The sequence below is a fragment of the Vitis vinifera genome, chromosome 10 (genome assembly GCF_030704535.1).
Source record: "Vitis vinifera cultivar Pinot Noir 40024 chromosome 10, ASM3070453v1".
Taxonomy (NCBI): Eukaryota; Viridiplantae; Streptophyta; class Magnoliopsida; order Vitales; family Vitaceae; genus Vitis; species Vitis vinifera.
Window position 1 is genome coordinate 8,740,265 of NC_081814.1, and position 16,722 is coordinate 8,756,986.

A 16,722-nucleotide genomic window follows, 5' to 3' on the forward strand; every position below is an offset into this window, starting at 1 on the left:
TTATAAATTATGTTTATATTAAAATTACACTTTTAAAAAATAAATTTTTTATTAAATATTATAAAAATGAATCAATATTTTATTAAATATAGAAAATTTAAAATCTAATTATTATGTATTATTTAATAAAAATAATAAATGCTAAGACATATTTCTAAATGAGACACTAATTTTATGACAACAATTTCTAGATGGACCTTTGTATCATCGGTTCTAACAAGGAGTTGAAATGGAAACAAGGAGGAGAATCAGTATCCTTCTTGATATGAAAATTGGGAGAGAGAAACAAAGCAGATAGGGATGTAGGAAGAGGGAGACCAGTCAACTCGGAATCGTCTCCAGTACAAAAAAAAAAAAAAAACGCGTTTGTAGACATTGTTGCAGTCAAATGCCTGCCAAGTTCACCAACTACAAAGTCCAAACTGCCCCACCACCACTACCACCACCGCAACACCTCCAAAGCCCAAACCCACACTCAAAACATTAATACATTGCAGATTACTCAGCTCACAAGCCTCCGAATCTCTCCTTATTCATGATAAATCCTTATTCTTCTGCTCTTTCCATGGACAACCCATCAACGACAACGTCAAGTTCAGGCCCAAATGCTCTCATCACTACTCTTTGCAACTCCATCCAAGCACTGGGTCGAGGCTTTGATGTCACTTCTGATATTCGGCTTCTTTATTGCAAGGGTGCACCTGGGTCTCGCCCTGTTATCCTTGATGAAGAGAATACCAGGGATCTTGTAGTCTCTGATGGTGTTATTATTCCTAATGTTTCTGTTGACATTGAGGCGTCTCGAGGCAAGAGGACCACGGAGTCCATCCCTGTTTGTGGATTCCATGAGGTGATTTTTGTTTTTTTGCTTGCGGTTTATTGCTTAAAAATCATTGTTTGGGTGTGTCTTAATTCTTTAATTCTGATTCTGTATTGTGGTTTGGTACTCAAATCATTACCTGGTTGTGATTTCTTTTTCCATTTTTAATGTTCTATTGGCCTTGATGGGACTCTATTTTACTTTTTTGGTTGATTTGGATATGTTTGGACACTCAAACCATTAATTGGATGTGTCTATTGCGGTGCTCTATTCGTCCTCTGGCCGTATTGGGAATAATCCAATCTGATGCTCTATAGGGCTTGTTGAAATTTTCATTTCCCTTTTGTTAGTTCATGATCTGGGTTTCTTTGGCACCCAAACGTTAAAGTTATGTTATTGGCATGTTCTAGTAGCTTGTTCCTCTCTCTTCCATACACAAGAAAATTATGGTTAAATTGAATTATTTTCAAACCCAAGTATTTTGCATGTGAATCTGATACAGAATGGGTAACTGAAACATTTCTTCCCAATGATACCAAGTTTGGGAAAAGTTTGATTGTACTTTCTATTGTTAGATCAGTTAAAGTATGGAGATTGTGTTGAACTTTGATCAACTTACCTAGAATACTGACCATAATTTGGTGTATCATCAGAAAACAAGTAGATGAATATTGTGATATTTTTTCTAGTAGAATTTAGTGTGTGGAGTAGTTTTTAACTGTGTTTAGTCTTATTTGGAAAATCAAAGTAATTTTTTAATTTATTTATTATAATTAGTTTCATTTACTGTGCTGAAAATGAGTCCAAACAACACATTCTTTATATAACTGAATGGAAGATTATTTGGAACACTAGCAGGTTGTCACATGAAATTCGTATCCTATTCTTTGTTTCTCAAATTTTAATAGGGGCATTTTCTTTTTGTTGTGGAATATTAGCTTTGACAAAGTTAATATTGGAAACCTTCTGATGTTTTCTGGATTTGAAGCCCCAACTTATGTTTTTAATCTACTTATTGAGGTTTATGATGAGGAGGTTCTTAAAGGAATTAAGCACAACAATATTTCTATTTTTTTTTCCCAAATCAATCTGTAGGATTTAGTTAAGCTAGGATGGTGTCCTTGTATAAGGTGAGGATTTTTAGCAGAGATTAAATAATTACTGCCAGTCATGTTTTCCAAAGTTTAGGTTTTAAGTAGGGGGAGCAGTTTTAAGTCAATGACTATATTAAAAAACCAAAGAAATGCTAGATCTAGATTGAGAAAGTTTTCCTTTTAATATTTAATTCTTAAATTTTAGAAAGTCTTCCTTTTAATGTCCAATTATTACCTTTTTAGTTTTAGTGATTTTGAATCCTAAACAGAAAATAGAAGACTTAGATGTTGACATTGCACTTGATCTAATAGTTCAAAGCGTGACATTAAAATCATGGGTTCTTATTATTAATCCAAGTTTTTATTTTAAACAACAGAGCTTGATATACGCTTCTAGCTTCAGGAAGAGAAGGCCAAAAATTAAACTAGTACAAGGAATTTTGAAGGGGTAAGATTTCTTTCTTCTAGGCTTAATAAGCCCTCTTTAAGTTTGTAATTCCCTCCTGTAGAGCTGCTGATAGATTGGTCCTGAATCAAGGAGAGGTTATCACAAAGAGGTGTTCAATTTTTCCAAAAGAATTTATTAAGTGCTTTTCAAGAGGCTACTGAATTTCTGATAGGTTCTTTTAATATTTTCTTTTTTTCCTATAATAAACTGCTGAAGGTGCTCCAATAAATTATATATGAACTCCTGTGTGCTTGAATGATAGACAGATTTTGGATCCAATTTTGACAACCAATAAAATTATGGAGGATTATAGAAATCTATCAGGAAATAGTGGCTCCCAAAGTTGGTTTTTAATAGGTTTATGAGCATGTGTGTTAGGGTAATGTCAATTATGTCTTGCATAGGAAGAATATTGACCCTGGGACCAGCTGAAAAGGAGAGGAACATCTGTAGGGAACAGATATTATATGTATAAAAGGGAGGAAGAATCCATTGATCACTTACTTTTACATTATGCATCGGCAGGAGTCTTCTGGCAGCTAGTTTTTGCTATGTTTGTGATAGATTGGGTGATACTCTTCAATAAGACTGATGTTGTTAAGTTGGAATGGACTCTACATCGGGAAGAGATGGAAGAGGACGTGGCTGGCTGCTTCCTTGTGTCCTTTTTTGGGCAATTTGGCAGGAGAGAAATGGGAGGGAATTTGAAAATGTGGAAAATTTGGAACAATCACTCAAATCCTTTTTTACGTGCAGTTTTTTTTAATGTGTAGGGCTTTGTATAAAAGAGGCATCTAGGTCTATAATGGATTTTGTTGACTGTTTAGGTTTGAAGTAGGTATGGGAGGTTTTGCCCCTTTTTTTTCTGATCTTTTTGCTTGGCTCCCTTTGCATACTTCATGTGTACTCTCACGTGCCCTCATTGTAGCTCTTTTTGAACTTCTCTCTCTCTCTCTCTCTCTCTCTCTCTCTCTCTCTCTATATATATATATATATATATATATATATATATATATATATATATATATGTATGTATGTATGTATGTTTATATTATGTACTTTTTTTTTTTTTTGATAAGTAAAACATAATTATATTAAAACAAAGGCGAAAAGCCACAAAGCATACAGGGGGTATACAAAGCAACTAACACATGTTTATATTATGTACTTATAAAAAATATCCCGACTTTTGATGGAAAATGGTTTTGGTGCATGAAGGAAGTGCATTATAGGATGTCTGATGAACTCTATTTAGCTTCTGTTAATGGTGAAACAAAAAAGTGTTTCAAGGATTTGAGTAGATTTCAACAAGGAGATCCCCCTTCTTCCCTTGAGGCATAGCTCAAGTGGCAAGGGGTTGGGACGGGAAAGTGGGCATTTCCAAGGGGTTAAAGAGAAAAAAATCTGTTAGAAAAAGGAAAACAAGTAAAAGGAAAAAGAGCCAAAAGGGGTGCACCAAAGTACACACGGTATATACAATGACTGCCAAAGAGTTCCAAAAAGGATAAGGAAAACAAAAAATCTCATTCCCTCAATCTGACCCCAACCAATCAATAAAATCGACTAAAGATATAGTTTTATTTTCTATAAACAATTTAGATCATGATGATAAGCTGCATTAAAACAAGAATTTCAGCTTTTGAACAGAGAGCTTCATTTTCTCGAAATATCTTCTATTTCTCTCTTTCCATATTGTCCAGAAAAGACATAAAAACACTGCTTTCTAAACATTTTTCCGCTTTCTTCCAACAAAAGAGATATGTCACCCTAAAAGGGTCTCTCTAATTGTAGCACGGGTCCCCCAATACACCCCGAAAACAGAGAACAAGAACTCCCACAACACCCTTGTCTTCCCACAATGCAAAAGAATATGATCAATTAACTCCTCATGAGCATAACAAAGGGAGCATCGATTGGCTAAAGACCAACCCCTCCTTTGTAGTTAGTCTAAAGTCAAAACTTTACCCCATGAAGCCTCTCAAGCAAAAAAGTTAACCTTTGGAGGAACCCACACATTCCACACTGCACTTCCCACCTAAAGGATAGAACAGGGGGACTTAACAAAGAAGGAACCACTCTTTGCTGCAACCAAAACATCTTGCTCTCCCTCCCCTTTCACATCCACCACCTTATCTTAAAGCTTTGACAAAAAGCACTCCAAATTCTCAATCTCCCCTTCATTGAGAGGTCTAGAGAAATTAGTAATCCAAACACTCCTCTCATTAGAGTGCCTCCACAAGCCCACCACCCAACCTCTTTAGAGCTAGCTAGGGCAAATAAAGAGGGGAACGAGACACACAAAGGCTCCTCACCACACCATTTGTCTTTCTAAAACTTAATCCTACTCCCATCATCCACCGTGAAAGAAATCTGACAAGAAACTAACTCCCATAAGTCCTTATAGAGTTCCAAAACCCAACACCATAGCTACCCCTCTCTTCATTTGAGCACCAACCCCCTTCCATTTCCCCATATTTACCACAAATAAGTTCTTTCTAGAAGACAACCCTTTCAGTAACAAAGCGCCAATTCCACTTGCAAAGGAGGGCCTTATTTAGAGAGTGAAGGCATCTAACTCCAAGGCTCCCCTTTCTCTTGTTTGAACACACAATAGCTTACTTCACTAAATAAGGTTTACTCTCTAAAGACCCACAAGATTTTCTCCAATCTTAAACAAACACTCTTTAGCATCTGGAGCAAAGACATAAAGTAGATTGGCAGCTAGCTAACGTACTCTTGATCAACATTAATCTCCTCCCTTTGGAAATATATTGTATTTTCCACAATGCCAATCTCTTTTGGAACCTTTCTTCAATCTCATCCCAAGCCACTGCAACATTATGAGTGGCTCCTAGCAGAGCCCCAAATAAGAGGTTGGGAGAACACCCACTTTGCAACCAACTTCGGAAGCCAACTCCTTCGCATTCAACACTTATCTAATTGAAATGAGCTCACTTTTTGGTAAGTTTAATTTCAAACTCGAAATTGCCTCAAACTACATAAGCAACTAACTCAAGTAAGTCATCTGGTTAGAAATGGCCTCACAAAACACCAAAGTATCGTAGGCAAACAAAAGATGGGAAACCTCTAACCCCTCTCCATTTCTACCACACACTTTGAAACCTGTCAAATAACCATCCTCCCTTGTCTTTCTCAAAAGACCACTGAGCGCCTCCATGGCTAGTACAAACAAATATGGTGAGAGCGGAACCCTCTGCCTTAATCCCCTAGAGCTCTGGAAAAACCCCTCCAGAGTACCATTCACTTACACCGAGAACTTTGGTGTTGAGATACACCAACTGATCCAATTGATTCACCTTTTCCCAAAGCCCATTTTTCCTATCACCTCAAGTTAAAAATTCCAACTAACATGGTCATATGCCTTCTCGATATCAAGCTTGCACAACACCCCCGATCTATTACTTCTCAACATCGAGTCAATTGGAAAGATAGAGAATTATGAGCCCATGTCTTCTTCTAAAATATTTATATAGGATCTCTAGTCTTCATGTAAAGCTAGCCGAAACTTCTATTGGCAATTGATATTGAGGGAGAGTATGGCTCTCCATAGAGCTGAATGAGAAAGGACTTATGTCGTCTGCCCTAAGTAGCTTGAATCAAGACTGTTATTGTATTTGTGTTTAATATTGAGGAGCCGGAACCCTTAAGTTGTTGAGTTATGGGATCCTATGATGGAACAAGGAAGTGAAACTGTAAGTACTGGAAGAAGGTTCACATTTTCTGTAGAAATCCCCTTATTGAATTAGCCTCAGCCTACAGCTTAGCCCAAATCCTTTGATATAATTCTGGGAAGTTAAGGGAAATGAGGACTCTTGAGAAATTTTTTTGGATTTTTCTTTTTATTTTTCATATTTGCATTTTAGTTTCAGTGCAGAGTGGGTTGATGATGGGTGCGGAGAAGAAAGATTTGGTTTACTGGTATACAATATCTTTTCCTAGTAGAGAGGTGGATTATAATTTTTCCCCCTTTTGCCCTAAACGAATCCCTAGTGGAGAAATGGTAGTGGATATTTTCACAGGCAACACTTATTATAGTTTTGTGGTTGAAATATGGCCTCTATAATAATAGATGGGATTGTCATAAAAAAAATAGTGATAGATGGGATGCAAAATTAAAGGATAGGAGAATCATTGATTTACTTGAAGACTCATATTGTGAGGGTATCTACATGTTTCCTTGTTTGTTGGATACATTGTAAAAACAGATCCATGGATTTGCATTTCCATAGATCCTCTAATGGTGAAGCAGATTTATCAGGTAGAAGGATTGTGTTTACTTGGGAAGAATGTAAGGCTCATTTTTATATTCATTAGCTAATTGGTTGACTAATTTTTGAACTTTATCTTGTTCCTGAATCTTGGGTCACTGAAGGATATTATGAAGGTGACAAAAAGTTACATGCTAGGAACCATGCTATCACCTATGCACCATGTCTTGCTTCTCTTCGGAGGCCACAGTGACAGGTGCCTTGACTATCACATTGCCTTCAAAACTTTGGTTTTGAATCTTTTGATAGCCTCCAACTTGGTCTTAGTGATGTCTTGAGACTGGAACTAATGGGTGCTCTTTGGTTGAAAGTTTGAGAAACAACTACTCTCTGTTTAAGCAATATTAAAGTTTTTACATTTTTTTTAAAATTTTATTTATTTATTTATTTTATTAGGCATTTGGTTTGGGAGTATGGAGGTGAAAGAAAGTTGGTTTAGAATCTCATGACAATTTAGGGTAGAAAGTTGTATGATTGCAAGTTTTCTTTCAGCTTTTCCTCGTTTCATTTTTTATCCAATCAAATGGAGAATTGAAGATCCTTGATCATATATTGAATTTTCTAGTATATAATATTTAGTTCCCCCCCCCTTTGGGCCAACTCAAGTGGATGAACTCAGATCCATGAGCAGGGGGTGAGAAATTAAGATCCTGTTTACTTTGTAAAAGTTGAAGTTCAGGCATCATATTTTTGCAGGCACAGACAAGAAACCTCTTTCCTGTTTTATGATTGAAATAATATGTTCATATTCTGTACTTTAGCATATTATCTTTGGGACAAGGTTCTGGCTTATTTCTACTCATTACAGCAAAGGATTCTCCTCTTAATTGGAAAATTAAGATCCTGTTTACTTCGTGAATTTTGAAGTTCAGGCATCATATTTCTTCAGGCACAGAAAAGAAACCTCTTTCCTGTTTTATGACTGAAATAATATGTTCATATTCTGTACTTTAGCATATTATCTTTGTGACAAGGTTCTGGCTTATTTCTACTCATGCTAGCTAAGGATTCTCCTCTTAATTGAAATTATAATCTCAGTAACTAGTTAAGTGTTTAATATAACACCTTTGATGCATGGAAATCCAGATGGCACATCACTTCAATGAGTTATCAGGTATATCTGGAAGCATTCCACTCGGAAGCTTCAATGCCATGTTCAATTTCACTGGTTCTTGGCATGTAGATGCAGCAGCTACAAAATCCCTTGCCATGGTTGGATATTACATCCCGCTATTTACAGTTGAATTGGCAAACTCAAATTTAGTGTTGCGTGACGAAATCAAGCGTGCTGTTCCTTTTACTTGGGATCCTACATCTTTGGCGAGGTAAACAATTTATTTCAGCATTGTTTATGGTTGTAATTCACTAGTCAATACTCCAAAAAATTTCCCAATCATCCACATCATGTTTCTAATTTTTTTAATGTTTTATTCTGTTGAGAGAGAGAGAGAGAAAGGAGAAAAACCTTATTTTCATTCATCTAATCTCTACTTACAATTGAGAGATATATATACAAGGCTAGGAGTCCTAACTACCATACATGTGACCTATATTAACAAGGAAAGATAGTATACTATACATACATTATATTCAACACTCCCCCTCAAGCTGGAGCATATACGTCATATGCACCAAGCTTGTTACAAATATATTTAATCCTAGGACCTCTGAGAGATTTAGTGAAGATGTCTGCTAGTTGATCATTTGAATTGACAAAACTTGTAGCAACACATCCTGATGCGATCTTCTCTCTAATGAAATGACAGTCAACTTCAATATGTTTGGTCCTTTCATGGAAGACTGGATTGGATGCAATATGTAATGCGGCCTGGTTATCACAGATGAGTTTCATCTGTTCATCCTTTCCAAATCGCAACTCCTGAAGAAGATGTCTCAACCATATGAGTTCACATGTTGCCAAAGCCATAGCTCGATACTCGGCTTCAGCGCTAGATCTGGCCACTACATCTTGTTTCTTACTCTTCCAAGATATTAGATTACCTCCAATAAAAACACAGTACCCTGAAGTGGAACGTCTATCTGTGGGTGACCCAGCCCAATCTGCATCTGTGTAACCAACAACTTGAGTATGACCTCTATTCTCGTACAATACACCTTGGCCTGGTGTACTTTTGATATATCGAAGAATACGGATTACGGCATCCCAATGGCTATCACATGGTGACTGTAGGAATTGACTAACAACACTCACAGGAAAAGAAATGTCTGGACGAGTAATGGTGAGATAGTTCAATTTACCTACGAGCCGTCGATATCTCCCAGGGTCTCCTAAAGGCTCCCCCTGTCCTGGTACAAGTTTGACATTCGGATCCATAGGTGTGTCTACCGGTTTACAGTCTAACATACCGGTTTCTTCCAGGATGTCTAAAGCATACTTCCTTTGAGAAAGGACCACACCAGAACTGGATTGAGCTATCTCAATTCCCAAGAAATACTTGAGTTTTCCCAAGTCTTTGGTCTGAAAGTGGGTAAAAAGATGTTGCTTTAGTTTCTGTATACCATCCTGATCACTGCCTGTAATGACAATGTCGTCCACATAAACAACCAGATAAATACACTGCCCCAAGGAGTTATGATGATAAAAAACTGAATGATCTGCTGTACTGCGAAGCATGCCAAACTCTTGAACAACAGAACTAAAACGGCTAAACCATGCTCGAGGAGATTGTTTCAAGCCATATAGAGAACGGCGTAACCTGCACACTAAACCAGACTCCCCCTGAGCAACAAAACCAGGAGGTTGCTCCATATAAACTTCCTCGACAAGATCACCATGAAGGAAGGCATTTTTAATATCCAGCTGATAAAGAGGCCAAGAGCACATAGCAGCCATGGAGAGAAGCAAGCGGACAGAAGCAATCTTGGCAACAGGGGAGAATGTGTCACCATAATCAGAACCATAAACTTGAGTATAGCCTTTAGCAACTAAGCGGGCCTTAAGGCGATCAACCTGACCATCAGGACCAACCTTAACTGCATAGACCCAACGACAACCAACTGTAGATTTACCAGGGGGTAAAACAACAAGATCCCAAGTGCCATTAGAGTGCAGAGCAGCCATTTCATCCACCATTGCCTGTCGCCAGCCTGGATGGGAAAGAGCTTCATGGGTGCTCTTGGGAAGAGAAACAGAGGATATAGCAGAAACAAAAGCAGAATAGGGTGAAGATAATCGATGATAACTCAAAAAATTGTAAATAGGATGAGGGTTACGAGTAGAGCGAGTACCTTTCCGAACAGCAATGGGTAAGTCATGAGGAGAAGGCAGAGCCGGGGCAGGTGAAGCCGAAGGGATAGGAAGTGAGTCAGCAGGTGCCTCAGGAAAAGGGAGAGGAGCAACGACACGCGGGCGACGATGATAAACCTGAAGTGGTCGAGGGGGCATAGCTTCAGGTGGGGAGACAATGGGAATGGGCAAGACTTCAGAAACGGGAAGAGACTCAGAAGTGGTGGAAAAGAATGGTGAGTCCTCAAAGAAGGTGACATCAGCGGAGATAAAGTACCGATGAGTCTCAAGGGAATAACAACGATAACCCTTCTGAAGTCTGGAATATCCCAAGAAGAGGCACTTCATGGCTTTGGCGGAAAGCTTGTCCTGTCCAGGAGTGAGAATATGAACAAAGCAAGTACAACCAAAGACACGAGGAGGAAGGAAATAAAGTGGTTGGTCAGGGAAAAGAAGGGAGTGAGGAATCTGATCGTGTAAGACAGAAGAGGGCATACGATTAATCAGATAACAAGCGGTAAGAATAGCGTCCCCCCAAAAACGAAAAGGAACGTGACTATGGAGGAGGAGAGTACAAGCTGTCTCAACAAGATGTCGATTCTTGCGTTCAGCTACCCCATTTTGTTGAGGAGTATGAGCACAAGAAGACTGATGAAGAATTCCATGATGAGACATAAACGAAGTAAATTGGGCTGAAAAATATTCTCTGGCATTGTCACTGCGTAACACACGAATAGAAATATTGAACTGGGTTTGGATTTCAGTATAAAATTTCTGGAAAATAGAGAATAACTCAGCTCGATTTTTCATTAAAAATAACCAAGTACATCGAGAATAGTCATCAATGAAAGTGACAAAATACTGAAATCCTAAAGTAGACGCAGTCCGACAAGGACCCCAAACATCAGTGTGGACAAGCTCAAAAGGAGACTTTGCCCGATTATTCAAACGCTTTGGGAACGAGACACGAGTATGTTTCCCAAGCTGACATGACTCACACGGAAGCGACGACAAAGTGGAAAAACGAGGAACCATCTTCTGGAACTTGGAGAGACTAGGGTGGCCCAGACGATTGTGAATGAGGAGAGGAGCATCAGTGGAAATGCAAACTGCAGGAGATGAATCTGAGGTGAGGTGATAGAGGCCTTGAGACTCACGTCCTATGCCAATCGTCTTCCCCGTACTCCGGTCCTGCAAGGTCACAAATTTATCAGAAAAGGTAATAGAGCAATTAAGAGTACGAGTGATTTTGCTGATGGAAATAAGATTAAAAGGACATTCAGGAGTATAAAGGACAGAAGTGAGAGGTAGAGAAGGCAGAGGAAGGGCCAAACCAATACCTTTAGCCACAGTTTGAGAACCATTAGCTAAGGTAACAGTAGGTAAATCAGAGGTAGTAGTAATAGAGGAGAAAAGATCCTTATTACCAGATAGGTGATCAGATGCTCCAGAATCTAGAATCCAGGATCCAAGAGACGATGTGTGGGTAAGGCAAACAGAGGCATTACCAGGCTGGGCAACAGAGGCAATAGAAGCCTGAGATGTCTGAGATGCAGAGGAGCTCGGAGGCTGAGGCAGCGGAGAATCAGAAGACTGGGCCATATGGGCAGTGCGAGGAGGTCTTCCATGTAACTGATAGCAACGATCACGAGTGTGGCCAAGTTTATTGCAATAGGTGCAATGAGGGCGTTGGCCTCTACCTCGGGTACCACTGCGTCCTCCTCGAGAGGTAGTGTGAGAAACTAACACAGAAGAATCTGAAGCGCTAGCAGATGGCAAAGTCTGTGTGGACGAGAGACGGAGGAGGCGAGCAAACACGTCATCCAAGGACGGAACTGATGAACTACCAAGAATCTGATCACGAATAGGCTCAAGATCCGGACGGAGGCCAATAAGAGTAAGGACCATGAAGAACTTGTCAAGCTGCGTTTGTTGAGCCCCAACATCAGGAGTAAGAGGCATCACAGTCAAGAACTGCTCCTTAAGAGAGGCAATCTGACCAATATAAGTAGATAGATCCAAGTCCTGTTGGCTGAGATGGACAATAGCAGAAGCCACCTTATAGAGACGCTGGATATCATTCGTGTATAATCCTTTGGCCTGAGTCCAAAATTTAAAACAAGTTTTATAGGCCTGAAGATGAAGAAGAATCCGAGGATCAACCGATTGCCATAATACACTACATAACTGGGCATCTATCTTCCTCCACTGTACGCGGTCAACCTCAGGGATATTTGCCTCCTGGGTAACCAAGTGATCTTCATATCCTTGACCCATAAACCAAAGTTCAACAGAGGCAGACCAGGAGAGATAATTCTCACTGCCAATCAATTTCTCTGAGGTAATCAGAGGAGATCCAGAGAGAACAGAGGTAAAGATCTGATTTTTGGTGGTCATATTCACGTATTTGGATCGAAGAGAGCCCTAAGATGGGTGCAGATTTCGGCGGAGAGAGACAAACAGTGAGACCACGGCTGTGAGAGGTGCAATCAACGGAGAAAAAGGTCGTGACGTGCCTGGAGAGGAAGAGAAGCAGTACCCAAGCCTCGGAGATGGAGAGGAAGCCCTGTCAGATGTGGTCGGAATGGCAAGAAAGCCAAAAAAAGAACAAAAGGTGGAGATGCAGGGCTCGGGGGGGGCTGCCGGAGGGCTAGAAGGCCAAGACGCCGCCGGACGAGCCTGGAGATGTGTCGGACGTGGCCGGAAAGTGAGCCACGCGCCGTCACGCGCCGGCGCGTGGGTGACAGTCCGACGGGGAAGATCGGCGCGTGGGGGCGCGTGAGACTCCGGTTGCCGGTGGGGTTTCCACTGGCGTGTAGATCAGCCTCCGGCGGTTCGGAATATGTGGTCGGTGCCCGGAAAAGAGGTCGCCGGGAAAATTCGCCGGAAAGGGTTGCCGGTCGCCGGAAAAATTCGCCGGAAAGGGTTGCCGGCGTGGTGGAGATCCGACGGCGATGAGGTTGTCCGGGGTGGTTCGGGAAGAGAGGGTTCGCCGGAATTGAGTACACGGCTAAACCGAAAAATTAGGTTTTCTCCTTTGGCTCTGATACCATGTTGAGAGAGAGAGAGAGAAAGGAGAAAAACCTTATTTTCATTCATCTAATCTCTACTTACAATTGAGAGATATATATACAAGGCTAGGAGTCCTAACTACCATACATGTGACCTATATTAACAAGGAAAGATAGTATACTATACATACATTATATTCAACATTCATTATTATTTTACAATAGGAAAACTAATCTAGAAAGTCAATAACCCAATATTTTTCAACTATTAACATGATTCCTTTGTCCAAGCCAGTAAGTCTTCCACACAAACATCCTTTGGATAATTACCATTTTCCTTGAATAACCAGCCAATGAAATGCTATTAAAGAGCATCATGATTTCAGGTTGGTCTGCATGCATTGATGATTTCTTTGGATAGCTAACATTTATTTGGTCCCTGTGGGAAATCAAAGTTGGGGCCTCCCACAATTCCACCCCAACCTCTTTCTACTTGAGTCGCACAAGGGCATATGCTCAATTGAATGGTGCATCTTGTTCCCTGTAGATCTGTTCACCTGTGTACATTTTGGTATCTTGGTAAACCCATGGAAATAGGCTCAGTTTTTCTAGGAGAAAGTGTAACTACATGTATCTCCAAAATTACTTCTTCTGCTGCAATTCTTGCAGTCTCTCTTTATAGTGCTGTATTTTTCAAAAATTGCAATACCCAGAGCTTTTGTGTCCTGTCTGGTAATTAGATCAATCTCAAGAGCTTGACAGCATAAGTTTCTGACCTGAAATTTCATTGGTTTTCTTTTGTCAGCTTTATTGAAAATTATGGCACCCACATTGTTACATCTGCAACGATTGGTGGAAGAGATGTAGTTTATGTAAGGCAGCACCAGTTATCTCCTTTATCATCATCAGACATTGAGAACTATGTGAAAGACATTGGAGACCAGAGGTTTCTGGACCCAAAAAGTCAGCCAACTGCTGCTCCACTCAAATACAAGGACAAGGCTAGTATTATGCACTGCCTGCTTTAATACTGTCATTGCTTCTGAAAGTATTATGGAATGGCTTTTGTTCTGCCTTGCCATTTAGAAACTTTTTGTTTATTTACTCATTTATTTATTTTTCTGATGAGCAAACTGGAGAAGCACTTTGGAGGATGATTCCTTTTCCAAGAATATATGAGAGAATTCTTTCTTGCTGCAGGATGTTACAGTCATTTTCAGGAGGAGAGGAGGTGATGATCTAGAGCAGAGCCATGCAAAGTGGTCAGAGACTGTAGAACTGGCACCAGATGTAATTAACATGAAATTTGTTCCCATTGTTTCTCTGCTTGATAGCGTACCTGGATTAAAACATTTGGCCCGTGCAGTTGACTTATACTTGGAGTGTAAGATCTCAGCTAACATTTACCCTTTTGGTTTGGAGTGTGAATTTTGGTTTGAGTAGCTATTTAATTCTATTTCAATGATGGATTCCTAAAAAAATATATATTTTCTGTGATTTGTATTAGCATCTACTATCATTTGAAGTGAATAGGCCTTAGAGTTGTTTGAAACATTTTTTCCAGAAAACCTACTTCAAAAGGTACTGGTTGTTTCTTGGTAAATATTATTGATCTTCTGATTAAACCTATTTTTTTTTAACTTAACTGTACTTTATTGAGATTTAATGAATTTAGCCTGATATACATTGTTGAAGTATTATCTGACAACTTAATCTTTTGGGTCAAATTGGTAGTTTAAGTGTAATGAAGACTGCACAATAACTTGTGCTGCCTGTACTGCCAATACCTGAACCTCTGCTATCCAGAAAGTACTGATGATATTGAGATGGTTGTACAACAACCTTATGAGGCCTGATATAGTGTTGGCATTAGAAGGCTACATATTAAATTGTTGCAAAGATCTTTGAGAATTCAAATTAGTTTATTCAACTGTTCTGCAGAGAGGCAGGATAGAGAGTAGACTTTATTGTGTGTTTCACCTCAACAAAACAGAAAAGTACCTTTATGGTTTGAGAGATTTGATGAACTCTTTACTCTTGCGAGTCAGATAATCTCTAAATTTGCAGAGATTCATTTCTCTCAGCAATCTTTTTGTTGACTGTTTGGAATGGAGGCTCTTTCAAGAGAAATAGTTGTATTAGTACAGTTGCTGCTGTGTTTTCCTTTTTTTTCATTTTTTTTTATTGTTTTTAATATAGACTTTCTGATTATCTGCTATTATGTTGGTCAGATAAACCACCTATTGAGGACCTGCAGTATTTCTTGGAATTTCAAATAGCTCGAGTTTGGGCTCCAGAACTTAATAAACTTCAAAGAAAAGAGCCTGTATGCCCATCTCTTCAGTTCAGCTTGATGGGTCCCAAACTTTATATCAGCCCTGATCAGGTATTTTTCATGGTTATTATAAACACTCCTTTTAAGCATGCAGTCAGTCAAAATGGGGAAAGGAAATGAAAATATGTGAGTGTATAATGATAGATGTGGTTTCTGCTCCGTGATCTCTGTGACCTTCCATCCCTTCCTTTTCAAGAGATAAACCCATCTTGCTAGAGGAGTTCAAGAATGTGATCATCAAAAATAGAGAAAGTGAACAAAAATATAAATGCGGATAATCTTAGATGTGATTTCTGTTTTGTTATCTCTACGAGTCATTCCTGGGATGTGCTTGAGAGAGAATCTTGTAATTCACGTAAGAATCTTTTTAAAGAATTGACAGGGCAGACTGGGCAGCCATAATAATTTTTTCCTCTTTGTCAAGTCCCTACCTGTTTCAGCATCCCAAGTGTTTCTTCACTTGCTAAGTCAAAATATTACTTGATATTGCAGGTAACAGTTGGCCGAAAGCCAGTCACTGGGCTTAGACTTAGCCTAGAAGGCAGCAAGCAAAATCGACTTGCCATCCATTTGCAACACCTAGTGTCTCTTCCAAAAATTCTTCAACCTCACTGGGATGCACACATGGCCATAGGTGCACCCAAGTGGCAGGGTCCTGAGGAGCAAGACAGCCGTTGGTTTGAACCTATCAAGTGGAAGAACTTTTCTCATGTAAGCACTGCACCAATAGAGCACACTGAGATTTGCATTGGCGACCTTTCTGGCGTTCACATTGTAACAGGGGCACAGCTTGGTGTTTGGGATTTTGGTGCCAAAAGCGTATTACACCTCAAACTTCTCTTCTCCAAAGTACCAGGATGTACAATAAGACGGTCTGTGTGGGATCATAGCCCTTCCACCCCTTCTACCTCCCAAAAGCCTGATGGGTCATCTTCATCACTATCAAATGAAAAGACCGAGGACAAAAAGGGAGATAGCTCAAGCCAAACAGGGAAACTGATCAAAATTGTGGACTTAACAGAAATGTCCAAGGGGCCACAAGATATTCCAGGTCACTGGTTGGTTACAGGGGCTAAGCTGGGGGTGGACAAGGGAAAGATTGTATTACGCATAAAGTACTCATTACTCAACTACTGATCTATTATGTTATTGTAGTTTTATTGTCCTCCACTCGAAAGCATAGTCAAGCATTCTTTGCACAGGCCATCCCAGTTCATTTGTTCTTCTGTACATTTCCTTCCCTTTTTAGCCTATTTAGTTGATAGGATCTAAATTGTCTCAAGGTTCTATTTTTTTGAATGTTGGTTTTCATCTCTGGTTTTTTTGAGGACAAAGCCATGTTGAATAATGACTGATGGGTCCAATTTAATATATTGTGTAATTCATTTCTATGAAAATGATGGGTTTGGTTGGTCTCTGCTGCCGGCTTTGGCCATAAGATATTCCTTGTTCTGCCATTTTTCATTCCAGTATGTTTC

The 16,722-nt window shown here is 39.5% G+C and overlaps 1 protein-coding gene across 1 annotated transcript; it reads left to right on the forward strand.

The window, feature by feature from the left end:
- The first annotated feature begins 248 nt into the window (after nucleotides 1–248).
- Nucleotides 249–16,641, forward strand: LOC100244557 (MACPF domain-containing protein CAD1). Its single transcript, XM_002264002.5, has 6 exons — nucleotides 249–850; nucleotides 7,738–7,976; nucleotides 13,715–13,910; nucleotides 14,110–14,293; nucleotides 15,141–15,295; nucleotides 15,737–16,641. Exons 1-6 carry the CDS (start codon nucleotides 536–538, stop codon nucleotides 16,379–16,381), a joined length of 1,734 nt encoding a protein of 577 aa, XP_002264038.2. The 5' UTR covers nucleotides 249–535; the 3' UTR covers nucleotides 16,382–16,641.
- The last annotated feature ends 81 nt before the right edge of the window (nucleotides 16,642–16,722 follow it).